This window comes from Carcharhinus amblyrhynchos, chromosome 4 (assembly GCF_965287045.1).
Source record: "Carcharhinus amblyrhynchos chromosome 4, sCarAmb.v2.hapA, whole genome shotgun sequence".
Classification (NCBI taxonomy): Eukaryota; Metazoa; Chordata; class Chondrichthyes; order Carcharhiniformes; family Carcharhinidae; genus Carcharhinus; species Carcharhinus amblyrhynchos.
In genome coordinates, this window is record NC_137327.1 from 3,418,845 (window position 1) to 3,445,732 (window position 26,888).

General features: G+C 43.6%; 1 protein-coding gene across 2 annotated transcripts in view; it reads left to right on the forward strand.

The window, feature by feature from the left end:
• Window positions 1–17,787, forward strand: part of dync1li2 (dynein, cytoplasmic 1, light intermediate chain 2) — an 83,290-nt gene extending 65,503 nt beyond the window's left edge. For both annotated transcript variants that reach the window (XM_080186685.1, XM_080186686.1), the window contains 2 exons: window positions 10,780–10,899; window positions 14,899–17,787. In XM_080186685.1, coding sequence (XP_080042811.1) covers window positions 10,780–10,899; window positions 14,899–15,005 — 227 coding nt within the window. In that variant the 3' untranslated portion in view covers window positions 15,006–17,787. The remainder of the gene's footprint in view (window positions 1–10,779; window positions 10,900–14,898) is intronic.
• Window positions 17,788–26,888: the final 9,101 nt, after the last annotated feature.

Here is a 26,888-nt window from a genome sequence, read left to right on the forward strand (position 1 = left end):
TTTGTAACAAGAGGAGCCTTTTCATCTTCCGGAACAACAACCAAACACTGCTAATAATTGCCTAATTGCTGCTTTGCTGGTGAAATGCCTGACCTGGCACTGCTCTGTGTTTCTTCGGGAACCTTCTGAGCCTGACTTTCCCAGAAACATGGGGCACACCATCCCCTGGGGAACTCTGTTGAAATGAAGATGGGCTTTACTATCTTTTTCTCTATCTCTGTCTCTCTCTGCACCTGCCCCCCTCCGACCCCGACCCAAGTCACCCATCCACAGGACCTAGCTGTGTATGGTAAGTGTAAAGATACAGTTTGAATATGAAATGAATAGGTGGGTGAGATGGGTGGGGTGGCAGGTGAATGGGTTAGATAATCTGGTCAAGTTGGTGGAGTAGCCCAGAGATCAGTGTGTGTAATTTAGAGGGTCAGTTATGTCAGACTAGGTTTTAATTTATCTAATGTTTCCTGGATAAGTTAAGTCACATGGAGTGATCCAAAGTCTCTGGCTCTTGCTCAGTGTCGCAGTGTTTGTGGGAAATCCCAGGGAGCAACAGAATTGCCCGTTGGAAGTTGAAGCATTGCAGGCAATTGCAGTGGAGGTCGACATATCAGAATATCCACAGGGTCCCAATGTACATCCTTGGTGTAATTCCAGTCTCCAATAACCCGTAGATCTGAAGGTTTGAACACTATCACCAGCTCATCCCTGCTCTTGATTTCTACTTGAACAGGCAGGTGAGGCCTACTGCTCATCCAAAAAGCAGAACTCTCTATGTAAAGCACTGGAATATCAGCCCAGTTTAAACATTAAAGCTGCAGTTTGTTTCCAATTCACAATATGAAGCAAGAGTGCCACTGACTGAATTAAGCTGACGTTCAAACCTTAGCAATTCTGAACTATCAAAAAACAGTAAAGCACAGGAACAGGCCCTTCAGCTGTCCGTGCCTATCATGATGCTCTAACTAAACCTTTTTTAAAAATCCTTCTGCCCTTGGTCCATATCCTACTATTCCCTCCCTATTCATGTACCCATCCAGATGCCTCTTAAATGTTGCTAATATCAACTTCAAGTTTCCCCAGCCATCACCCATGATTTCACTCTTAATTAATGTCCAATGCCTTCAGTTTATAATTTGCATCCTTGTGTTCAATCCCTCCCTAACCTCTTTCCTTCCTGCACCCATAACCACTTACAGCAAGGCAGCTGCTCAAGCTTTCTGTGTACCTCCAGCTCTGGCCTTTTTTGTATGTCCCCAGTTTCCTTTGCCCTGCAGTTGTTGGCCATGCCTTCAGCTGTCTCGACCTTGAGCTCTAAAATTCCCTCCCTAAACCCTTCCACCTCAACTCCCCTCCCCTCCCCTCCTTCAAGACTCTTATTAAAAGCTTATTTCATAACCAAACTTTTTATAATCTGTCTGAATATGTCAACGTTCAGCTCAGTTTTCTATGGAGCAACCTGGGTGATTCATATCCTGATTAAAAAACCAGTTATTTGGCTGTGTTGCTGTTTGTGGGGGCTTGCTGTGTTCAAATAGGCCACTGCATTTTCTATGTTACAATATTGGCTTCTTGTTTCGATCCCAGCTGATGCTGCTGGACAAGTCAGAGCCCAGAGATTGGTGGAACGGCAAATTGTGCGGAGGGTGTGGAAAGTCTGCAGAGGGATCTAGATAGGCTGGGCGAATGGGCCAGGAACTGGCAAATGGAATTTAATGTTGGCAAGTGTGAAGTTGTCCACTTTGGTAGGAATAATGGTAGTAAGGACTATTACTTACATGGCGAAAAACTGCAGCATGCAACGGTGCAGAGGGACCTCGGGGTCCTTGTGCATGAGTCGCAAAAACCCAGCCTGCAGGTGCAGCAGGTGGTCAGGAAGGCGAATGGGATGCTGGCCTTCATAGTGAGGGGGATTGAATATAAAAGTAGGGAGGTCTTGCTGCAGCTATATAGGGCATTGGTGAGGCCGCAGCTGGAGTACTGTGTGCAGTTTTGGTCGCCGCACTTACGCAAGGATATTTTGGCCTTGGAGGGAGTGCAGAGGAGGTTTACTAGGCTGATACCGGAGTTGAGGGGGTTGAACTATGAGGAGAGGCTGAATAAACTAGGCTTGTACTCGTTAGAGTTTAGAAGAATGAGGGGAGATCTCATTGAGACGTATAAGAAGATGAATGGGACGGATAGGATAGAGGTGGAGAGGCTCTTCCTGCTCAGAAGGGATAGTAGGACTAGGGGGCACAGCCTCAAGATAAAGGGGGGGCGGTTTAGAACGGAGTTGAGGAGGAACTTCTTCACTCAAAGGGTGGTGAATCTCTGGAATTCTCTGCCCGTTGAAGTGGTGGAGGCTACCTCACTAAACATATTTAAGACGCGGGTTGATAGGTTTTTGATAGGCAAGGGGATTAAGGGTTATGGGGAGAGGGCGGGAAAGTGGAGCTGAGCCACTTCAGATCAGCCATGATCTTATTGAATGGCGGGGCAGGCTCGAAGGGCTAGATGGCCTACTCCTGCTCCTATTTCTTATGTTCAGAGTAAAACCTGGTTTGAAAGTTCTTGTTTTTTAGAAGCTGTGGCACTAAGTTACTGAACAAATTCGCAGGAGTTTTTCACACTTTTAGCAAGAATAAAATATTTATTAAACATGAAAATTGATCCATATTGCAGCAGACAAAAACATTTGAAAGATCTCAATATAAACAAGAGAAATGATTCAAATATGCTTGATTCCTTCAATCGTATATATCTTTACAGACACGAATGCATTCAGAAGGATGAAACAATTTGCCGTGACTGCAAACCTCTGTCCTCGTTCATGGCTGGGATTCTTCAGTGCTACTGAAAGTGAATGGAGTTTTGGCTGGAATGCCAAATCCTCTGTTCTCACTCTCACTTTCAGCTGGGCAGGCACGGATGAGATTAGAGAATCCTGCCTTCTATCTCTCATATTCTAACATTTAGAGTAAATATGTGGTACATGTGAACCAACTAGCGAACTGTAGTCAAATACACCACACTCCAACGTAAATGACAGATGTGAGCAAGACAGATTTTGTGGATTTCTCACGAGGGTCTCCAATCTCCACATTTGACCGTGCTTTGGAATTCTCTCCAAAAGTTGATCCAACTCGACAGCTTCAACAAGAGGCCACCTCCAGGATTTCCCTACTACTACTTGAAACTTCTTTCCCCTTGATGTCCGCATACACTTGAGTTTCATGTTCTGAGATCGTTTTCAGATTTTTGGCTGTGTCAAGCTGAACACCACTGCTCTGAAAAGGCATCTTTGCCCTTATGGCCTGTAGCATGGAGACACGAACCTTTGACTCTTGGATCTTCTAGGTTTCTCTCAAGCCCATTTTGTTTCGTCTGCACCCACAACTTTCTTTTAATTTGGGGCATTTCTGTCAGCTCATTGCCCCTGCCCAGGACTGTCCCGCTCCCTAGTTTGGTAATTCTCCCTATTCCCCCTCCTTGTGTCCTGCTACCTGGGATACTTTATCTGAAGTGGCGCACCTGTACAAGTCATTGAGGTTTACACCATGGAAGCAGGCCCATTACCCAACTTGTCCATGCTGCCCAGTTTTTACTAAGCTAGTTTCAATTAACTGCATTTGGTCCATATCCCTCTATACCCATCTCACCCATGCAACTGTCTAAATGTTTTTTAAAAGACAAAATTATACCCATGTCTACTACTGCCTCAGGCAGTTCGTTCCAAGCACCACCCTGAGAGTGAAAAATTGCCCCTGTGGACATAGAACATAGAAAAACTACAGCACAAACAGGCCCTTTGGCCCACAAGTTGCGCTGATCATATCTCTACCTACTAGGCTTACCTATAACCCTCAATCCTATTAAGTACCATGTACTCATCCAGAAGTCTCTTAAAAGACCCTATCGAACTTGCTTCCACCACCACCGATGGCAGCTGATTCCACACACTTACCACACTGAGTGAAAAACTTATCCCTGAAATCTCCTTTTTGTATCTTTCCTCTCTCACTTTAAACTATGCCAGTTTTGAGCAAGAGGTCAAAGAAAGTATTTCCCTGTCCTGGAAGCCTCGGCCAAACTGGTATTGCAGACATCAGATCAGCCGCCTTGAAAGTTAGCCCATGGAAAGCGACTGGTCCGGATTGGGTACTCAGGCCTGGATCATGTGCAGACTAGCTGGCGGCAGTATCCGCAGACAAATTGAATCTTTCCCTATCCCAATCTGAGGTCCCTACCTGCTTCAAAAAGATGACCATCATCCAATGGCATGGTGGCAAAGTGGCTTAGCACTGCTGTCTCTCAGTGCCAGAGACCCGGGTCAGTTCGGGCTTGGGTCACTGTCTGTGTTGCACTTTCTCCCCGTTTGCATGACTCTCCTCAGGTGCTCCAATTTTCTCCCACCGTCCGAATGTGTGTGGGTTAGGTGGATCCGCCATGCTGAAGTACCCCTTAGTGTCAGGGGGACTAGCTAGGGTAAATGTACGAGAGTTATGGGGATAGGACCTCGGTGGGATTGTTGTTGATGCAGACTTGATGGGCTGAATGGCTTCCTTCTGCTCTTCCCTGATTCTGAGATTCTATGACTCTACCAAAGAAAAGTCAGGCAGCATGCCTAAATGACCATCACCCGATGACTCTGACATCCATCATTATGAAGTGCTTCGAAAGATTCGTAATGGCATGGATCAATTCCAGCCCTGCCGGACTACGTGGATTCACAACAGACGCCGCAACAGGTTCACAACAGATGCCATCTCCCTGGCCCTGCACTCAAACCCTGGAACACCTGGATAACACAGACACTTGTGTTAGACTTCTATTTGTTAACTACAGCTCAGCCTTCAACACCATTATTCCTGTGAAACTCGTCTCCAAACTCTGTGGCTTGGGTCTTGGCTCCTCCCTCTGCGACTGGATCCCGAACTTGCTAACCCACAGACTGCAATCAGTAAGGATAGGCAACAACACCTCCTCCACGATCATCGTCAACACTGGTGCTCCGCAAAGCTATGTCCTCAGCCCATTATACTTTTTATTCACTGAAGTCTGTGTGACCAAATTCTCCTCCAACTCCATTTTCTAGTTTGCTGATGACACTACAGTAGTGGGTCAGATCTCAAACAGTGATGAGACAGAGTACATGAATGAGCTAGAGAACCTGGTGAACTGTGCGATGACGACAATTTCTCACTTACTGTCAGTAAAATGAAGGATATAGCCATCGACTTCAGGAAGTGTAGTGGAGGACATGCCCCATCTACATCATGGGGATGAAGTGAAAATGATCGAGAACTTCAGGTTTTTAGCTGTCTAGGTCACCAACAACTTGACGCTACAGTTAAGAAAACCCACCAACACCTCTACTTTCTCAGAAGGCTGAGGAAATTTGGCATGTCCACTGCAACTCTCCGAATTTTACAGATGCAGCATGGAAACTTCCAGAAATGATGTATCACAGCTTGGTATGGCTCCTGCTCTGAGCAAGACCACTAGAAACTACAAAGCGCTGTGAACAAAGCCCAGTCTGTCATGCAAACCAGCCTCCCATCCATTGACTACCTACACTTCTGCCTTGGAAAAGCAGCCAATGTAATCAAGGACCCCACACATCCCGGACATATTCTTTTCACCTTTTTCTGTTAGGAAAAAGTTGCAAAAGTCTGAGGACATGTACCAACCAACTCAAGAACAGCTTCTCTTTGAATGGACCTACCTTATATTAAGTTGATCTTTCTCTGCACTCTAGCTATGACTGTACACTACATTCTACATCCTCCTTTCCTTGTACGCTATGTGCTTTATGTATGGTATACTTTGCATAGCGCACAAAAAGGACATTTTTCACTGTATACCAATACATAGGATAATAAATCAAATCAAATTGATTATCATGGGGTGTTTTAATCTACATGTAGACTGGAATAATCAATTGGACAAAAGTAGCATAGATGGTAAATTCATAGAAGGTTTTCATGATAGTTTCTTGGATCATGTTCAGGAGCCAACCAGGGATTGGACTCCACTAAGCTAGGTATTGTGCAATGAGATAGCTGTAAATCAGGAACTAGAAGGGAGGGAGGAACTCAAATTGCAATCATCAGGGAAGTGCTACTTATCCAGGTAGTGGTGTTCCCATGTATTTGTTGTCCTTGTCCTTGTCCTTCAAGTTGGTAGAGATCATGAATTTGGAAGGTTCTTTTGAAAGCGCCTTGGTGAGTTCCTGCATCGTAAATGGTACACAATGCTACCACTGTGTTAGTGGTGGAGGAAGTGAATGTTTAAGGTGGCGGAAGGGGTGCCAATCAAACAGGCTGGATGGTGTCAAGCCTCTTGAGTGTTGTTGGAGCTGCACTCATCCAAGGAAGTGGAGAGTACTCCATCACAGGCTTTGGGGAATCGAGGTAAATCAGTCACCGTGCAATTCCCAGTCACTGACCTGCCCTTGACATTTATGTGGCATGATTCTTATCAGCCCAAGCGTGAATATTGTTCAGGCCTTGATGCATGGACTGCTTCAGTATCTGTGGAGTTGCAAGTGGTGCTCAACACTGGGGCCTTGTGATGGAGGGGAGATCATTGGTGAAGCAGCTGCAGATGGATAGACCGAGGAGGAAATCCTGCAGCTCTCTGGGCCTGAGATGATTGATCTCCAACAACCATTATCATCATTCTGCTCAGTATGACTTCAACCAGCGGAGAGCGTTCCCTTTGCTTTGCATTGACTTCAGTTTTGCCAAAGCAATAAAGGCTCTTGGATGCCACGTTCGGTCAAATGTTGCTTTGGAGTCAAAGACAGTTATCTAATCTAAAAATTGTGTATTTGACCCTTTGCCTTTTCCAATTTACAGCCTTTCCCCAGAAGGGTAGTTACTCTGCATTTCCCAGTCTTTTACTATATTTGTGGCCACATTTTCTGCATTATAGCAGTAGCTACTCTTAAATTCCTAATTGGTTGTAAGGTTTGTTGGGATGTCCTGCGGGTGTGCAAGATGCAATATAAAATACAAGTTCTTATCCTCCGTTCTCCTTTGTTGGCTGGTGTCCCACCAGGTTTTGGTTTCAGGCTGTGCCAGTGTTGAAATCTATTTTTATTTCAGGCTTCTGGCACAGTTCTCTTTATTTCATTTATTATAAAGCGATGGAGGTTGATTTAGTGAGGGTAAGGTTCATTTAATAGAAAGCAGGGCTGCTGAAACTGGCATCTGATGCAGTGTGAAACAAGACGATGATAAAGTGATGATTTAGTATTCACAGTAGATTTATTTTGTAGCTTGAAGGCACTCATGGAGTTTGTGACAACTGAATGAAAAGTGTAAATATAACTCGTGCCTGTGTTTCAATTCCCTGCAGCTTGAAATCATTTCTGGAAACTGGTTTTCGAGGCCTTTAAAAAATTCCTGCAATTATTCATGGGTGAACAGACTGAGCAAGGTTCAATTGGCCATTCTCGTCTAAGATCACTCATCACTGAGGGTGTACTGCAACGGGAATATTGCACTCAGCCTCTGAGGAGGCTCCCGCCATCCCCCTCTTGCTCGGCCCCCACCGTCCCCCTCTTGCTTGGCCCCCGCCAGAGCCTATCCTACTCCTATTTTCTATGTTTCTATATTTGAGTCAAATGTCACTGAAGCATATAAAGGGTTGCTGGATAAACATACAGGGGAGACAGTAATAGAAAGAAATGTTGATGGGGTGAGGTGAATTTAGAATTGTGTGGAGCATAAACATCAGCACAGGACATTTGGGCCAAATGACCTGTTTCTGGACCATTTATTCTTGAGCAGATTCTTTGGCATTCCAGGGCTGGTCATTGAGGGCATTCTTTAGTCAGTTTGATTATGTTTCAGTCTCCTTGCTGGCAGGAACTGAATAGTGAAACTGATCTGTGTATTCGACAGCTGCTTTGTACATTTCAGACTCACTGTTTTTCCGTGACTGAGAGCAAAGTGAAGGATACTGGAAGTTCCTGCTCTCGCAGTTTGCTTGTTTTGTTTAAAGATGATTGTGTTTCTTTATTCATTTCTTGTTTGTTGGTTTATGGCATGAGTGGAAAATCTGTATTACGTTTGGAAAGGATCCTTGCCAAGAAAGATCCCTTGAGCAGGGAAGACATGTTGAAGGATAACCAATAAGATCGCACTCATGCTTTGTGGAGCTGTGCGATTTCTGTTTTTCTGCAGTACACAATCATTCTGTGTTTAAAGGAAAAACACACAACTGGTGTTCCTTTTATATCAAGCAGTCTGGTTGATTGCTACCCCTTCCACAAACGTTCAATCCCTCCAGCACTGAGGAACATTGGCAGCATGTGTACCATGTACAAGATGCTTGGTGGCACTGCTACAGCATCAGGGACCTGAGTTCAACTCTGACCTCGGGTGACTGTGTCAAGTTTACACATTCTCCTTGTGTTTGCGTGGGTTTCCTCTGGGTGCTCCGGTTTCCTCCCACGCTCCAAAGATGTGTAGATTAGGTGGATTGGCCGTGCTCAAGTGCCCTTTAGTGTCAGGGGGATTAGCTGGGTAAATCTATGGGGTTATGGGGATAGGGCCTGGCTGGGACTGTGGTCAGTGCAGACTCGATGGGTCAAATGGCCACCTTCTGCACTGTAGGGATTCCATCCTATAACATGCCTCCATCAGCATTTGAGATACCATGCTTTCTTTTGGAGCTTCAGCAAGGATTATAGGATCCCCCTGTCCTCTAATTCTCTGCCCGCTTTCCCCCTCCAACAAACCAAACAAGCACCAGAACCTGCATCTGATGGAAGAGGACAGGGGAACCCAGACACACTAAAAGGACAAAATTAAATTTGCAAGACCCACAGAAATGTGCTTAACTCTTTACTGCCCTCTGAAATGGCCTAGCCAGCCATTCAGTTGTACTGAAGAAGGGGGCTCACCATCATGCTCACTACTGTCATTTCCCAAGATTCCCTGGATTCAGGTAAGGTGGCATTAGATTGGGAACTAGCAAATGTATCTCCTTTATTCCAAAAGGAAGGGAAACAGAAAGCAAGAAACTACAGGTCAGTTGGCTTAAAGTCAATTATTGGGAAAATGTTAACTGTTATTAAAGATGCTCAGGCAGAGTCAACATAGATTTATGAAAAGAAATCATAATTTATTTATTGGAGTTCTTTGAAGGAGTCACGTGCTGTGTATAAAAGGGGAACCGGTGGATGTACTATACTTAGATTTCCAGAAGGCATTTGGTGGGGTGTCACATCAAAAACTAGTGTGGAAAATGAAAGCTCATGTTGTAGGGGGGAACATGGTGATATTGATGGAAGCTTACTCGCTAACAGGAAATAGAGGGTGGTCGTAAGTAGGTCTTTTTCTGGTTTGTGAATGTAATGGATCATGTGCCCCAGGGATTAATGTTGGGCCCTCAACATTGTATAAAATTTGCTGATAGAAAAGCAAGTTGTGAAGAAGGCATAAAGAGGCTACAAGGAGACGTAGATTAAGTAAGTTGGCAAAGATCTGGCAAATAGAGTATAATGTGAGAAAATATGATGGTTAATTTTGGCAAGTAAAATAAAAAGTCATATCTCAGTGGTAAGGGATTGCTGAGCTCAAATTCAAAGATCTGGATGAATCACAAAAGGTTATTATGCTTGTGCAGCAAGTAAATAGGAATGTTATCATTTATTGTGGGGGAATTGAGTACAATAATAGGGAGGTTATGCTGCAGGATACTGGTGAGACCACATCTTGAGTATTGGTCTCCTTATCTAAGGAAGAATGTAGATGCATTTGAAGCAGTTCAGAGAAGTTTTACTTGACTAATACCTAGAATGGGCAGGTAGCTTTGAGGAAAAATTGGACAGGCCAGGTTTGAATCCATTGGAATTTAGAAGAGTAGGAAGTGACTTGATTGAAGGGTTTTTACAGGATGGATGTGGAAAGGATGTTTCTTGTGGGTGAATCGTGAACTTAGGGGGTCACTGTTTAGAAATAAGGGGATGTCGATTTAAGATGTGGATGAGGAAATTTTTTTGAGGGTTGTTAAACTTTGGAATTCTCTTCCTCAAAGGGGATTTGAGGCAGAGTCTTTGAATATCTTGAAGTCAGAGATGGATAGATTTCTGGTAAGCGAGGTGGTGAAAAATTATCGGAGGTGGGAAGAAGCATGAAGTTGAGGTTAAAAGTAGATCAGTTCTGATCTTACTGAATGACGGAGCAGGCTCTGAGGGCCAAGTGACCCCCTCCTAACTTGTATGTTTGTATGGTCGTTGCCAGTGATGCTCACACTCAGTCAATGGATTAATAAAAACCCCAAGAGTAATCAGCGCATGAAATAGACTTTCTGACTAGAGAGTGGAGGCACAAACCCAGTAATCATTTCAGAAAATGTTGGACCCTGATAGGAAAAGTTATTGTCTCTCCCCTGAAGGATAAGCCCCGATAGGCAAATAGCATTCATCATGGTAGTTGTTTATTCGTGAGATGTGTGTCACTGACCAAGCCAAAATTTGTTGCTCAACCCTGAATCTCCTCAAGGCAGTGGTAAGCCATCTGGTGTCGGTACGTCAAAAGTTTCGATAGGGAGAGTGTTCCAGGGAATTGACCCCATAACATGCTTATGATACAGCTTGTTGCTTCACTTCCAGCTGATTTGAGGTGTGTACCGATGTGTTAATTTCCTCATGTCTCCTTCCTATTACTCCTTCTCCACTTCTACCTAGCGAGTAGGGAGATAAGAATGCCCCTTGTTCACCTGTGTACATGAGGTCCAAATTCCCTTGAAAGCATCTCGGCTGAATTATTCTGTCCTTTCTGATTTCAGGTCCTGCCGCTGCAAATGAAGGAGTGCTGGCAAACTTCTTCAACAGTTTATTGAGTAAAAAGACAGGGTCTCCTGGAAGTCCTGGAGCTGGAGGAGTACCAAATGCAGCCAAGAAGTCAGGTAAGACTTTGCCAGCAGTCATGTCCATCCGGAGATGGCTCATTCAGTTGTTATCACTGAGATTTGGGGAAAGTATCGTGTGGGAGGGCTGGTGAAGGAGATTTTCATGGAAAGCGTTCGTCAGTACTTCTCAAAGTGGGGGCAGCTTTGAGCAGTGAATTCAGGGTATCTTGATGGCTGACCTGAGTCTTGGGGGGCAGAAAGATCCCATATTCATTTCTTGGTTTGTGATGAATTAACTGTTCACTGTCAGAGCAGTGACAATTAGCTCCCGATTTATAGGAAGGATAATCATAGAATATTTATGGCACAGAAGGAAGCCATTCAACCCATTCTGTTCATGCTAACCTTCTCCAAGAGCAACTCACCTCGTCCCACACCCCTGCTATTTCCCCATAACTCTGCAAATCTTTTCTCTTCAGATAACTATCACGTTCTGTTTTGAATCTGTCTCTACCAAACCCTCCGTTAGTGCATTCCAGATCCTATCCGCTCAACTGTATAAGAAAAAATCATAGTTCTTCATGTTGGCATTGCTCTTGTCTGAGGTTTGCTGCTCCTGATGCACATTCTCAGCAGGAATTGTTCTGTATGCCTATGTGGACCCTGGGTGGATTGTTAATGTCCTACATGAGCAGCCAGCTATCACATCAAAACTCATAAGTAATGATGTGTAAGCACTGGAGATTAACTGACTGGATCTGTGGAACTGCTTCTGTATCAGGTATTCAGCACAGTGGAAATTGGTGTTATAATCCAGAAAACCAGGTGAAGAAGGATAGAACTGGAGCCGGTCCTTACACTCTTGTAAAAGATTATGTGCAGTGATCTGCATTACAAACATGCACTTCCTTTTGGAGTTTTATGAGCAGTTTTGGGCCCCGTATCTAGAGAAGGATGTGCTGGTCTTAGGATCTAGAGGAGGTTCACAAGAATGATTCCTGGAATGAAGAGCTTGTTGTATGAGGAGTGGTGGAGGACTCTGGTCTATACTCGTTAGAATTTAGAAGGATAAGGGAGTATCTTATTGAAACTTACAGGATACTGCGAGACCTGAATAGAGTGGGCATGGAGAGGATATTTCCACTAGTGGGAAAAACTAGAACCAGAAGGCACAACCTCAGACAAAAGGGACGAACCTTTAAAACAGATGAGGAGGAATTTCTTCAGCCAGAGAGTGGTGAATCTGTGCAACTCTTTGCCGCAGAAGGCTGTGGAGGCCAGGTCATTCAGTGTCTTTAAGACAGAGATAGATAAGTTCTTGATTAATAAGGGGATCAGGGGTTAGGGAAAAAGGGAGGAGAATGGGGATGAGAAAAATATCAGCCATGATTGAATGGCGGAGCAGACTCAGTGGGCCAAATGGCCTAATCCTACTTCTTTGTCTTATGGTCTCACTCCACAACCCAGAGTTTGTCTGTTCCTTTTTATAAGGGTATAAGTGAATTCCCAGTTAATGCCCACCATCGGCACATAGCTAAATACAATCCTACAATGGATTGGGTAAAATTACATAGACTGGGACTTGGTGATTTACATTTATGGATTCTGAGAAGCTTGGGAAAAGCAAATGGAAAAGTTGGCTCTGGTGGTCGTGGAAGTACCCATTGGAAGGAGGAGGAACGAGCTTCTATTTTAATAACCATTACTCATGTCGTCCAAGTTAAGATAATGGCTGCATTCACAGATCTGTATTCTTCATTATTTACTGACCTGGATCATGTCCTCACAACTTGTTTTGCCTCCACAATGAAAGTTAAGTATTGTCATTGAAATCTTTCTGCATCATCCTGTCTGCTGAAACCAGGAATTATCCTTCCCCTGTTCCCTGTGCGAAATGACTGTTCAAGTACTCGCTTTCTCCATTTGTCACTGACTAACCATGCTGGTCACTGTTGCCTCACAATGCCAGGGACAGTGTTTCAATTCTGGGTGACTTAGAGTTTGCATGTTCTCCCCATGTGTGCATGGGTTTCATCCAGACGCTCTGGTTTCCTCCAATAGTCCAAAGATGTGCAGGTTAGATTGAATTGCCATGGTAAATGTGCAGGGTTATGGGGATAGAAGGGTTGGGCCTGGGTAAGATGCTCTTTTGGAGAGTGGGTGCAGACTTGATGGGCCAAATGGCCTGCTTCTGCACTGCAGGGATTCTGTGGAGTTTGAACCAAAACTCTGCTTCAGCCAGTGTCAGGATTGAATAGAAACAGCATTTGATTGTTGGGATATGGTCCAGCTGCAATGATGCCAGAGGACTTTGGGGGTTATGTTGTTGCCAAAATTGTATTTTGTGTGTGGATGGGGAAAATCAGACAATTCAATCACTGGGAACTCTGCACTAAGCAGTTTGCAAGATCTTTGTATTAATCAGGTCATGACCAGCCTGACAGTTTCCTTTGGAGTTGGTTGGAAATTCCTGAAATTCTTTGGAGCAGAAATTCTAGATCTTCAAGCAGTTTGACAAATAAGATGTATTCACTGAGCAACTAACCATAGGGTGGTCAAGAGGCAGTATCCTGACTGCATTCTCCCTGTGGTTGCGTGGGTTTCCTCCGGGCGCTCCGGTTTCCTCCCACACCCCAAAGATGTGCTCTTAGGCTGATTGGTTTTACCAAATTGACACTATTCTCCCCTGAATCTGGCTAAGTCAGGGGTTCTAATTGTAGATACGCAGGGTAGAATAGGTGTAGGGTGATGCGGTGGCGCGGGCTTGTTGGGCCGAAGGGCCTGTTTCCCGTGCTGGGTTGTTCTTTGTTCTTTGTTCTTTGTTTGTTCTTTATACCTCTACCTGCCAAGTAGTGTTCATACTTGGTTTATGAAACTTTCCCTGATGACTACCTAAATAAAGACAGTGGAGTAAGTTTTGCATTCATTCAGCAGCTTTCATGGACGCGAACACAAAAACAGAGCAACTGCACAGAGCCCAGCAAGCTAACCTGCAACCTGCTGACCTGTACAACGCAGGATTAGAACACACTGTCCCTGCCAAGATGACAGGGTTCAGGTTTGCACTGCAGAGATTCGAGCACAAAAATATAGGTTGACTTTCCAGCATATTAAACTAAAAGCAAAACACTGCGGATGTTGGAGATCTTGAAATAAAAACAAAATGCTGGAAAAACTCAGCAGGTCTGGCAGCAACTGTAAAGAGAGAAAAGGAAAGTTCACATCTCAAGTCCAATAGAAAAGTCATCTCATGAAGAATCCCTTTGGGATATTATGAGGTTGTGAAAAGCACTGATGAAATAGTCTATTTTCTCTTTGGCTTTAAATTCATACAGACAGCAGTGTGTTTTCATATCTGTGCTGTGGCTCATGATTGCAGGTTTTGATGCTAATATGTTGGGATATGGTCCTGAGTGGTGCTGACAACGTCAAGCATATACTTATTGAAGGATTAACTCCATTGCCGCCTTCTCCCTCTCCCCCTCCCCCTCCCACGCACTCTCTGTCTCTCTTGCGCTCTCTCGCGCGCTCGCTTTGCTCTCTCACTTTCTCTGCTTCTTGCTCTGTGTCTCTCGCGCGCGCTTTTGCTCTTTTTATTCCCCTTTTTCCAATCCCCATATCCTCCCTGGTGGGCATAAGTGTCCTAGAATGTTTAAATTATACAACAACTTATGCCCGCCAGAGAGGATGTGGGGGGTTGGGGAGAGGGGAATAAAGATTGCATGTATGTGTGATATAAGTTGTCTCTTGAATCCATCGTGTCTGGTTTGGGTAGTTTTCCCAGGTAACACCTGAAGAGCAATACCTGAAAGGGTGGTGGAAGCAGAGTTAATAGTGATCTTCCAATGGGAAATGGGTGATTACTTATAATGGGGAAAATAGAATCACCAGGTGAGTGGGACTAACTGGATCTTTCAAAGAGGCAGTCACAATGACGTGATTCTATACAGACAAGAAGAAAACTGAGAAAATGTAAAAAAAGAAGTGACGGTTTAGCTGTTTCTCACAACCTTTTCGATTGTGATTTTAAAAAATTGACTTTCTCTTGATTTCTAGGACAAAAGCCGGTTTTAACAGATGTTCAAGCAGAGTTGGACAGGATGTCTCGAAAACCGGATTCCGTAGTCACAAACAACTCTTCCCCAACAGAGAATGAAGCCTAAAAGCTGCAAGACACACTGTATAATATAATATTTAAAGATAAAGACCAAATTAGACAATTGTATCAATCGAGAGGGCCAGCAGTTGTCTAATGCGGCAGCCGCTATCAGTTTCTGTTCAGGGGTTGGGTGGGGGGGGGAACATGAAGGCATTAACTAAATTTTAAAACGGCTTGTGGCAGGATAAGTGTGCATTCCAGAAATGTAAATAAATCCCTGTGTCGGACAACACCGTAATAAAAAAAAACGTTTTATCAGAAAGGCTGAGGAGGATTAAAATCTCACTCAGTACACTAGTGAAGGAGGGGTGTGTTACTGGGGTTTGAGAGCTTGCTTGGAAGGAGGAGAGGGGAGGAACAGTTGGGGTCAGAAATTGGACTAGGTTGCTTGGCGAGTTAAAATTCTGAGCGGGGGGGGCGGGGCGTGGGGATACGGTTATGAAGCGATCTAAGAATTATCAACTGAGATTAATAGCAAACGCTGCACTCTTATTCCCTTTACCCATTGACCGCTTGTACGAGATGGTGAGCGATGCCAGTGAAGCAGTCAGGTGGTGTCAGTCAATTAGTAATTTGCAGAGTTAACTATTGGATGGAAGGGTGAGGCTGGTGCGGGAAGTGGAACCACTAACAGTGGCAGGGCATGATGTGTGGGTGTGTGGGAGGAGGAGAGGTTCAGGAAAGAAGAGGAGGGGACATGACTGAGAGTTGAGGGTGGCGGATGGGTTCAGACTCTGGCTGTAAATAACCCAAGTGTAGAAGTAGTGTGGAACCGTTTTTACCTTAGGGAACAGTTTGAATGAATCAGGAATTGAGGGTGGGCATGGAAGCAACTCTTAAAATCATGAATTCATCAAAGACCAAGTTGAGTCTTTGAACTTAAAGACTTTTAGGATGTTTAGAGGGTACTTTGAATTATTAGTTGTTGTTCAGGATATAGAGAAGAAGGAGAAACCTGCTGGATACAAGTGCCTGACACACCACCATGCAGGTGTTGTAGTAAGCGCTCAACTCAAACATGCACTATAGCACAAGCGGACAGTCGCTTCATGGCATTTTATTTTTTAACTTAATTTAAACATTTTATCCAGTGATGGAACATTTTGTGTTAATTTTTCTGATAGCTCCTGCCTTCCTTGAACTGTGGTGAGTTAGGCCATCTTGAATCAAGAATGGATTAAAAAGGAGAAAAAAAAATGTTTTTTCCACCTTGCCCCATCCCTCCCACTAAAAGATATATTTGAGGAAAACATCATTCCATTGTCTAGCTGCAGTTAATGAAATGGCACATTATTTCTCTAAGTGTAAACACTAAGCGATGTAAAGTACCTTATTGCATTGTATTCTCAAGGGGATAACCACAGAATGGAATTGTGCGGACTTCTACTTTCTGTTGTACAAACTGTCCTAACTTGTGCTGAAATGGGAGGTCTGGATAATCAGCATTTTCCCTATAACATTGCATATATATTATTAAAAGCAGTAATATATTTACCACTGAAAGCTGGGCATAATTAGCTTTGAGTATTTTCCAATAGCAAGGCTGTTTGTATAATTTTTTTATTTTTATTCTTTTCAAAGCTCTTATCTGTAATATGTATGTATGGAGGTAACCAGGAATGATCCACTCCTGTTCCCGGTATCCTTGCACCAAGAAAGGAAAGGGGAATGTTTCCAGGTTTGTCTAGAGAATTTACCTGATAGCTAGAATCAAAGTTGGTGTAGCTTTGGAGAAACTGCACATTTAGTCCACTGTTTTATTTTGTTTTTTAGATTAAATTGCTGGAACCAAACTTTAAACTGCTTTGATGATAACAGAACAAAATGTTAATCCATATAACTGTTGTATAGAGGATGCTGAATGATTGTTACACTAACCTTGAGAAACCAAATTAATGCTTCGTAGAATTTTTTCCGACTTTGTCTCTTCCCTTATCTATCATGTCTGACCCAACCCTTTTCTTTCTTCCGTGATGCATGTTGTCTCTTCCCCCAACCACAGAACCATCATTTTCCCTTTTTCATTTCTCTCTAGCATCTGCTTCTTTGTCCTTTTCTGCTCTGTACCTTTTTCAGTCCGGACATCTGTTCATATTCTTCTGCTTTTATCTCCTTTTTCCATTTTTCTTCTCCCCCATTCCTCTTCTCCATCTTCCTCCTTCTCTGTTTCTTCGATGTGTTTGTGAATCTCCATTTTGCCCCTTCTCCTTTTTCAGTCAGTATCGTTTATCCTATTTCTGTTCTTTCCTCCCGGCCTCCCTTCATCCGTGCCTCTCTCCTTTTCATTCCTCTCTCCCCCTCTATGTTCGTCAGAGTTGCAGTTCCAACCAGAAGATGCTGTAATTGGAAAGATTTGACTTGATCTTGTTCACATTCTTTTTAGAAATGAAATGAAATATTTATGCTGCTTAATTTAAAGTTTGCACTTGAAATATTTTGTGGGAAGAAAATAACAAATTGGCATTTTTGAATCAAGTTTTAAGTGAGAATTATTTAACAAATGGATGTTAATGTTCACCTTTTAATGAAGGCGAATGTTTAATAGAGGGAGAGAGATAGGGGAGATATATATATGTATAAATAAAGTTCTCTGTTAACCATATTAGGTTAAGATTTTTTGTACTGTGTTGGACTGAAATTGTAACATTGAGAGGAGCGTTCTGATTTAGTTCACGTGTATGGCTTTAACCTGATACATTCATGTGGAATCTTGCTTTTTCTCTAGTGCTGACAAAGACAAAAATGTGTGTCTCCACGTGCCGGCTTCAATAAATGTGAATCCAGACTCCGTTGTCTGCCCTTGTATCATGTTTAGCGTTGTTTTAGTGGTTTGGAAGGATTTTCTTCTGGATACACTGACTGCCAGAATATGGGATCCAGTCTGTGAGCCATGCTGGTTTTAGGCTCCATGCATCCGATGGGTTCTATGGGCCTTGATTCGTTGCTCGTGGGGGGCGGGAGGAGGTTAAAAACGAAAAGAGTGCTTGCTACCATGCTGTCCATTGTTGGCTAGGCAGCCAGTATTCACTGTCCAGGTCCATGCAGGAAGAATGGGAGCTTGGGATTTGATATCAGAGAATGAGTTGCTCTCTCAGAAGTGTACCTTAGTAAGGGGTCATAAACTGCTGTAGGCGTGAACGATCATTACTTTCACCTAGAGTTGTCCCTCTTGGAAGCAAAGAACAAAGAAAAGTACATAACGTGGAGATGCCAGCGTTGGGTTTGGCACAGTAAGAAGTCTGAATACCAGGTTAAAGTCTGACAGGTTTATTTGGAGGGGCAGCGCTCTGAAAGCTCGTGATTCCAAATAAACCTGTTGGACTTTAATCTGGTGTTGCGAGACATCTTAAAGAAAAGTACAGCACAGAAACAGGTCCTTCGACCCTTCAAGCCTGTCCCGATCATATCTTAACTAAAAACCTTCTGCCTTCAGTTGGTCCGTATCCCTCTATTCCCTCTCTCTTCATGTACCCATCCAGATGCCTCTTAAATGTTGCTAATGTGTTTGCTTTCACTGCCTCCTCTGGCAGCACATTATTCTGCCTGAAAATCTTTTCCCACACATCTCCCTTAAACTTTCCCCCTCTCACCTTGAACCCTTGTAATTGACACTTTCACCTCTGGAAAAAGCCTCAGACTATCTACCCTGTCTATGCCTCTTGTAATTTTGTAGATCTCTATCAGGTCTCCCCTCAGCCTCTGTCTTTCCGGTGAAAGCCCTCAAACACAAATCTTTTGTGAGGAACTGTCACGATTTTGTTTACTTGTGATTTTCTTTCAGAAGTGCTGATGGCATTGCTGAGAGCCAGAAGCTTTGAGTCTGCTATTGCTGAGAGTGGGTCAAGCTTCTCTCCACCCCTGTCTCCATCATTGTTCTTTCCATCTACCTGTTTATAACTGTACCTCTCAGCACATTACAAGCATCACTCCAAAGGCTCAGCAAATTTATTCATTGAGGGAAAAGTTATTTTCATTCAAATCAAGTTTTAACATTCTCAGAACATCCCAAAGTGCTGAAGAGCTAGTAAGTTAATAGACAAGCCGTCACTTTTGAGGAATCGGGATCTAGCTGGAGACTGACAGGAACAACTATAATGGCACAATGGGTGATCTTCAAGGAAAAGATGCCTTGGTTACAGGCTAGGTAAGTTCCACCAGTGAAAGGTCAGGGAGCCTAAAACAAGGCTCCTGGGATAAGGAGAGTCAATGAAGAAACAACAGAAGAAGGGTGTAATGTCAGGGGAATTCTTGAGAGAGATCCAGGTCAGATGGGTAAAGAGGAAAATAATATTGGCAAAGAGTATTAGAAGAAAATGGCAGTAAACATAAAAAGAACCCCAAAAATCTTCTCCCTGCATATAAATACTAATTAGTTATTAAGAGGTAGAGTGGGACTTATTTGGGACAAAGGGTGATATATGCTTAAAGGGCAAAGCTCAAGTACTTAAGTACTTTATATTGGCATTTACTAAAGAAGAGGAATCTGACAAGTGGAGATAATGGAGACAATAGGTAGTATGAAAATTGAAAGGGAGGAGATACTGTAGGGCTAGCTATATCGGGAAGACGAGTAATCTGGTCTGGACAGATTGAAGAAGAAAGTGGGAGTAGAGGCAGTGAAAGGGACTGCCTTAATTTTCCTTAGGTATGGGGAAGTACCAGAAGATTGGATAGTGGCAAGTGTGACACTTTTATTCAAGAAAGAATGAAAAATTTTTTGCATCTACCGGCCAGTTAGTTTAACATCGGTGATGGGTAAGGTTTTGGAATCCACATTTGGGGGAAAAAATTAACAGGCAGTTGGGGAGGTTTGGCTTAATTAAGGAGAGTCAGCACAGATTTGTAAAAGGCAGATTGTCTTTGACTAATTAAGTGAATTTTTTGTTGAAGGAAGTAACAAGATTGATGAAAGGCATGTAGTGGTTATTATCAATACGAATTTTAAGGTGTTTAACAAGGTGCCACATAAAAGGTTGATTAGCAATATTGAGACTTATGGAATAGGGTGGCAGTGTTCAATTGGATTTAAAAAGACATTGGCTTAAGGACTGAAAGCATGCTCTAGAAGGTTGTTTATTGGACTGGAAGGTGGATTGTCATAGTTTACTCCAAGGGTCAGTGCTCGGACCATTTTTTAACTTGGACCTTGGAATACAGAATAAAATGTCAATATCAACCACCGATATCAAACTGAGAGGAAATGCCAGCAACAGGAGATAGGCGAGCAGAATGGGCCGACAAGTTACGAACATACAAATTAACAGCAGGAGTAGGTCACTTGGCCCCTCGAGCCTGCTCTGTTTTTCAATAAGATCCTGACTGATCTTGTAACTTCAACCCCACATTCCCACCAATCCCTAATAACCTTTCACACCCATGTTAATCAAGAATCTATCTCGCTCTGCCCCCGCAATCAGAGTATTCCAGGGATTCATGATCCTCTAAGAAAATATTTCTTCTCCTCTGTCTTAAGTGAGTGTTCCCTTATTTTTAAACAGTGACCCCCTTAGTTCTAGATTGTCTGACAAGGGCACATGCTCTCCACATGTTGCAGATGGAATTTAACAGATGTGTGAGGGAATGAATTTTGGCCAAAGGCAATAAACAAACAATTCCAAACAGTTTGCTGGGGTACATGTGCTGCATTGATTTTTGAAGGTGACAGAATACATTGAGAGAGTGGTTAGCAAAGCATATGGAATCTTGGGCTTCATATGTAGAGGTGTTGAGCACAAAAGCAGGGAAGTTATGCTGAGCCTTTATAAAGCTTTGGTTAATCTCCACCTGGAGTATTGCATCCTGTTCTGGTTGCTATGTTTTATAAAAGATGTGAAACTCTTTGAAAAGGTTAGAGGAGATTTATTCGAGTGGTTCCAGAGATGGGGGAGTTGGGCGGGATTAGTTTTGAGGTTGGGTTGGAGAATCTGGGATTGTTGTCCTTGCAACAAAGGAGATTTGATATAAGATATTAGGTTTAGATTTTTAAACCTCCCCCCCCGCCACTTATCTTGAACTTGTGCCCCCTTGTAATTGTCATTTCTGGCCTGGGAAAAAGCTTTCAACTGTTCACCTTATCTATACCTCTCATAATTTTATAAACTTGCATCAGGTACCCCCCCCCCGCCCCCCCCCAGCCCGCGTCCATCCTTTCCATGATGTTGAGTTGCCAGCGTTGGATGAAGAAGCAGCGCTCCGAAAGCTTATGCTACCAAATACACCTTTTGGACTTTAACCTGGTGTTGTGAGACTACTTACTGTGCTCATCTTTCCAGGGAGAACAATCCCAGTTTATTCAATCTCTCCTCATAGCTTAATACCCTTCGTACCAGGCAACACCTTGGTAAACCTTTTCTGAGCACGAGAGTAAGAGACTTCTTCCCAATGCCTCGACAATTTTCATCCCTTGAGCAGTATCAGAAATACATCTCCTATCACGTGGCTGTGGGATCTCACTGTGCAAAAATTAGCTGCTGCATTTCCTGCTTACAACAGCCGCTACATTTCATTGGCTGGAATGGGCTCTAGGATGTCCAATGGTTGTGAAAGATGCTGTATAAATGCAAGTCTCTCTTCCGAGTGTGTATATTTAATAATTTTCTGATGTCTCACCCTCTCCACTTGCAACTTAAAGGCAGTCAGTTGTGATGGGGGAAAAAACTGTTCTGGAACATGAGGTCCTTGGATGAATGTATCTGCATGTTCTTAGCTGACCTTCCCAAGAACAATATTTCCATTCTAACCTCAGGCCTAAATAGCAGCTAACCTTTGAATGAACTCAGCTGAGGTTTACTTAACAGCAGTTATCATTTGTAGGCTTACAGCGGCACACCCAATACTTTACATTTTCATGTAGTGCAGTGCTTGTGTGCATGTACAGTACATTCTCTGCCTTGTGTGAGGAGCCTCTTGGAGAAATTTATTGTATGTAAAAACAATACACCTGACACCCATTTTCTCCAACATAGCTGTCTAAATGCAATTTTCACTCTTTTATAAAAGACAATTGATCTGATTTATTATTGCCACGTGTAATAACATAGTGAAAAGTATTGTTTCTTGCGCATTGTACAGACAAAACATACCATTCATAGAGAAGAAAACGAGAGTGTGCAGAATGTAGTGTTACAGTCATAGCTAGGGTGTAGAGAAAGATCAATTTAATGTGAGGTAGGTCCATTCAAAAGTCTGACGGCAGCAGGGAAGAAGCTGTTCTTGAGTGGGTCGGTACATGACCTCAGACTTTTGTATCTTTTTCCTGACAGAAGAAGGTGGAAGAGAGAATGTCCGAGGTGTGTGGCAGTCCTTAATTATGCTGGCCGCTTTGCCGAGGCAGCAGGAAGTGTAGGCAGAGTCAATGGATGGGAGGCTGATTTGTGTGATGGATTGGGCTACATTCAGGACCTTTTGTAGTTCCTTGCGATCTTGGGCAGAGCAGGAGCCATACCAAGCTGTGATGTAACCAGAAAGCATGCTTTCTATGTGCATGTGTAAAATTTGGTGAGAGTCTTGGCTGATATACCAAATTTCCTCAGTCTGAGAAATTAGAGGCGTTGTTGGGCTTTCTTAACGATAGTGTCTGCACTGGGGGGACCAGGACAGGTTGGTGATCAGGGCACCTAAAAACTTGAAGCTCTCAACCCTTTCTGCTTCATCCCTGTTGATGTAGACTGGGGCATGTTTTCGTTTATGGTTCCTGAAGTTGATGACAATCTCTTTCATTTTGTTGACATTGAGGGAGAGATTATTGTTGCTGCACCACAGTTCATCAGATTCTGTATCTCATTCCTGTACTCTGTCCCATCATTGTTTAAGATCCCACCCACTATGGTAATGTTGTCAGCAAACTTGAAAATCGAATTGGAGGGGAATTTGGCCGCACAGTCATAGGTGTATAGGGGCTGAGAACATAGCCTTCTGGGGTGCTGGTGTTGAGGAAGTTGCTATTTAATAGCCGTTTAAAGGGGAACAATACCAGCAACACACAAATACCTCAACACAGAAGAATGAATGTTTCCCAATTCTCAGGTGGATGTGGAATATATGATATTTTGAAGGTAAGAAAGTTCTCTCTGAATTCTGGTCCAATATTTATTCCTCAACTAATGTCACTAAAAGGGATTACCTGGTAATCGCATTACTGTATGCAGGAACTTGCTCTGTGAAAATTAGCTGTTGGACGGAGAGAAACTATTTCTTTTGGTGAGACAGTCCAGAATAAGTAGAAAGGACTTTGAATAGAGAGGCAGACCTTTCAGGGAAGGTCAAAGGATAGTGGAAATTTGGAATTCCCTGTGAAAAACTTGATACTGGGAGTCAATTAAAAACGTCAAAACTGCAATTGATAGATTTTTGTCAGGCAAGGATAATAAAGATTACGGAACCAAGACAGGTCGATGGAGTTCAGAAACAAACATCTCACGCTCCTGCTCATTCTTTAAGGCAAAGCTGACCTTGTTCACCATCTGCGATATTTGGCAGAGCTCCAATAGGTAGGTATGTGATTGGTAAGTCGCTCTGTGTTTGAAATGTTCTGCAAACAAAACAGGAGAAAACAAAACCAGAGACTATTGATTTGAGCTTTGGACAAGTTGCTGGCCTGGGATATAGTCCTCTTGCATTTTGTCTCCTCTTCTGATGTGAGCTTGCTTTCAAAGGAGACCACGCCTTTTTAATTGGTTTCATAGAACCATCGAAACCCTACAGTGCAGAAGGAGGCCCTTCGGCCCATTGAGTCTGCACCGACCACAACCCCACCCAGGCCCTACCCCCATACCCCTACATATTTTACCCGCTAATCCCTCTAAACTAAGCATCTTAGGACACTAAGGGGCAATTTTAGCATGGTTAATCAACCTAACCTGCACATCTTTGACAGCTGCAGCGATCCTGGGCGAGGTTCTTCCGGGACTCGGAGTTCGATACTGAAGCCCCTGAGTGAAGCGTTCAGTGTCCTTGGAGAGCTGCTTCTGGCTGACTTGAGAGGGGACTCAAGCCCTCCATTGAAGATTCACACAGGGTGTCAGGCACTCTGGCTACATGAGCAGCCCAACTCAGTTGTGACTATCTCAGTATGGTGTGGATGCTGGGCAGTGCCAACGTGGCTGAGATGCTACCTGATCTTCAGAAACCTCCAAAAGCATCTCAAGTGAAGATGATTGAGTTCCTTGGCATGAAGTTGGTGCACATCATTAGATCCATGACCTAATTCACTGTTAGAACACTTTCAAGCGGCTGAATGGCTTCATCCTTCTGTTCCTCAATCTGTTTACTAATAACAGACTTTGGGGCCTTAGAAAGACACAGCTTCAATTTAACAGCAGAATAATACTCCTCATCTGGTGCAACATTCCAGTACTTGCTGATCAGTATAGTCATCTAATTTACAGTGAGCACCACCACAGGAATTCTGTTGGAATTGGGTCAATATTTTTCATCCAGTGTATGTCATTCAGTCTTGGCCTGGAGTCCAGAGCAGTTAGGAGGGGGTACTGACCAGTCTGAAAGTGCTGCCTGGGTAGGGCCATGTGTTTGTAATGATATAAAGAACATTGATTGTTCATAATGGGTTGTGTAAACATGTTAGCTGTTCATTTATTGACACTAGGCACATGAGAACGTTCGTGGAGGCAGAAAGCCTGAATGTATCAGAGCTGAGTTTGTGTACCCTGCTGAAAGCAGAACACAAACAGGACCATGAAACATTTCCCTTCCAGTGAATGGCATGTTGCTATCCCATAAAGACATATTAGAACAGATAGTATCCGGCCACAGAAGGCTGCAGGTTCAAGTCTGATTGCAGAGACTTGAGGATACTTGAGTACAGTATTGAGGGAGTGCTGCACTGTTGGAGGTGATGTCTTTTCTGACACCGTCCACCCTCTTGGTTATGGTTCCCAAGCATTAATAGAAGTGGTGTATGGCAGTTCTTCCAGAGTCCTGGTCAAAATATATCTCTCTGCCAAAATTGGTAAAACAAATTATTTGGTCAATGTGACATAGCTTTTTGTGGGAACTTGCTGGACACACATTGGCTGGCATGCATTGGAGTTCTATGAGGATGTGTCTAGGGCAGTGGATAGAGGAGAGCCGGTGGATGTGGTCTTTCTGGATTTTCAGAAGGCGTTTGACAAGGTACCTCACAAGAGGTTATTGCAGAAGGTCAGGGGACATGGAGTTGGGGGTAGGGTGTTAGCGTGGATAGAGGATTGGTTGTCAAATAGGAGGCAGAGAGTGGGGGTCAATGGGTGCTATTCGGATTGGCGGTTGGTGACTAGTGGGGTGCCCCAGGGGTCGGTGCTGGGGCCTCAGCTATTTACCATTTATAGAGATGATCTGGAGGAGGGAACCGAGTGCAGGGTGTCGAAATTTGCTGATGACACCAAGATTGGGGGAAAGGCAAATTGTGCGGAGGGTGTGGAGAGTCTGCAGAAGGATCTAGATAGGCTGGGCGAATGGGCCAGGAAATGGCAAATGGAATTTAATGTTGGCAAGTGTGAGGTGGTCCACTTTGGTAGGAAGAATGGTAGGAAGGACTATTACTTACGTGGCGAAAAACTGCAGCAGGCGACGGTGCAGAGGGACCTCGGGGTCCTTGTGCATGAGTCGCAAAAACCCAGCTTGCAGGTGCAGCAGGTGGTCAGGAAGGCAAATGGGATGCTGGCCTTCATAGCGAGGGGGATTGAATATAAAAGTAGGGAGGTCTTGCTGCAGCTGTATAGGGCATTGGTGAGGCCGCAGCTGGAGTACTGTGTGCAGTTTTGGGCGCCGCACCTGCACAAGGATATTTTGGCCCTGGAGGGAGTGCAGAGGAGGTTTACTAGGCTGATACCGGAGTTGAGGGGGTTGAGCTATGAGGAGAGGCTGAATAAACTAGGCTTGTACTCGTTAGAGTTTAGAAGAATGAGGGGAGATCTCATTGAGACGTATAAGATGATGAATGGGATGGATAGGATAGAGGTGGAGAGACTCTTCCCGCTCAAAAAAGACAGTAGGACTAGGGGGCACAGCCTCAAGATAAAGGGGAGGCGGTTTAGAACGGAGTTGAGGAGGAACTTCTTCACTCAAAGGGTGGTGAATCTCTGGAATTCTCTGCCCGTTGAAGTGGTGGAGGCTGCCTCGCTAAATATTTTTAAGACGCGGGTTGATGGGTTCTTGATAAGAGAGGGGATTAAGGGTTATGGGGAGAGGGCGGGAAAGTGGAACTGAGCCACAACAGATCAGCCATGATCTTATTGAATGGCGGGGCAGGCTCGAAGGGCTAGATGGCCTACTCCTGCTCCTATTTCTTATGTTCTTATGTTCCTGACATTGTAACAGTGACTGCACCTCACAGAATCTTCATTGGCTTTGAAGTGTTTTGGGTTGTCCTGAGTTGTGAAAGTCGCTATATAAATGCACAGACAATCATAACCTGACATTAAGTGCAAATGTACACTGTGTTTTGGGGTTCTTTTCCAAAAGCTTGTCATTTACAAGCTGCTTTCCTGACAAAAGGACAGTCCTTTGTAGTTTCCTACATTCGATTGAGAGCATTGGCTTTAGTCAAAGGGACAGGCAATGTCACATCATCCACCAGACTCTAGACTGTCCCTGAACAACGGCCTGAGATATCTGCTGATATTGTAAGTATTGTAAATAGTTTTGTTCTAAAAAAAGACTTCACTGTGTACACCAACACACAGAGTAGAAAAAGCGAATACAAAAAGCTAGAATATAATGCTAAACTTTAACAAATCATTGATTAAACCCCAGCTGGAGTAGTGTGTTCAATTCTAAGAATCACACATTAGGGACTTCAGTTACATGGAAAGACTGGAGAACAGGGATTATTTTCCTTGGAATAGATAACTTTTGATCGCCGCTTTATTTTAAGAAGAGTCTTGATAAA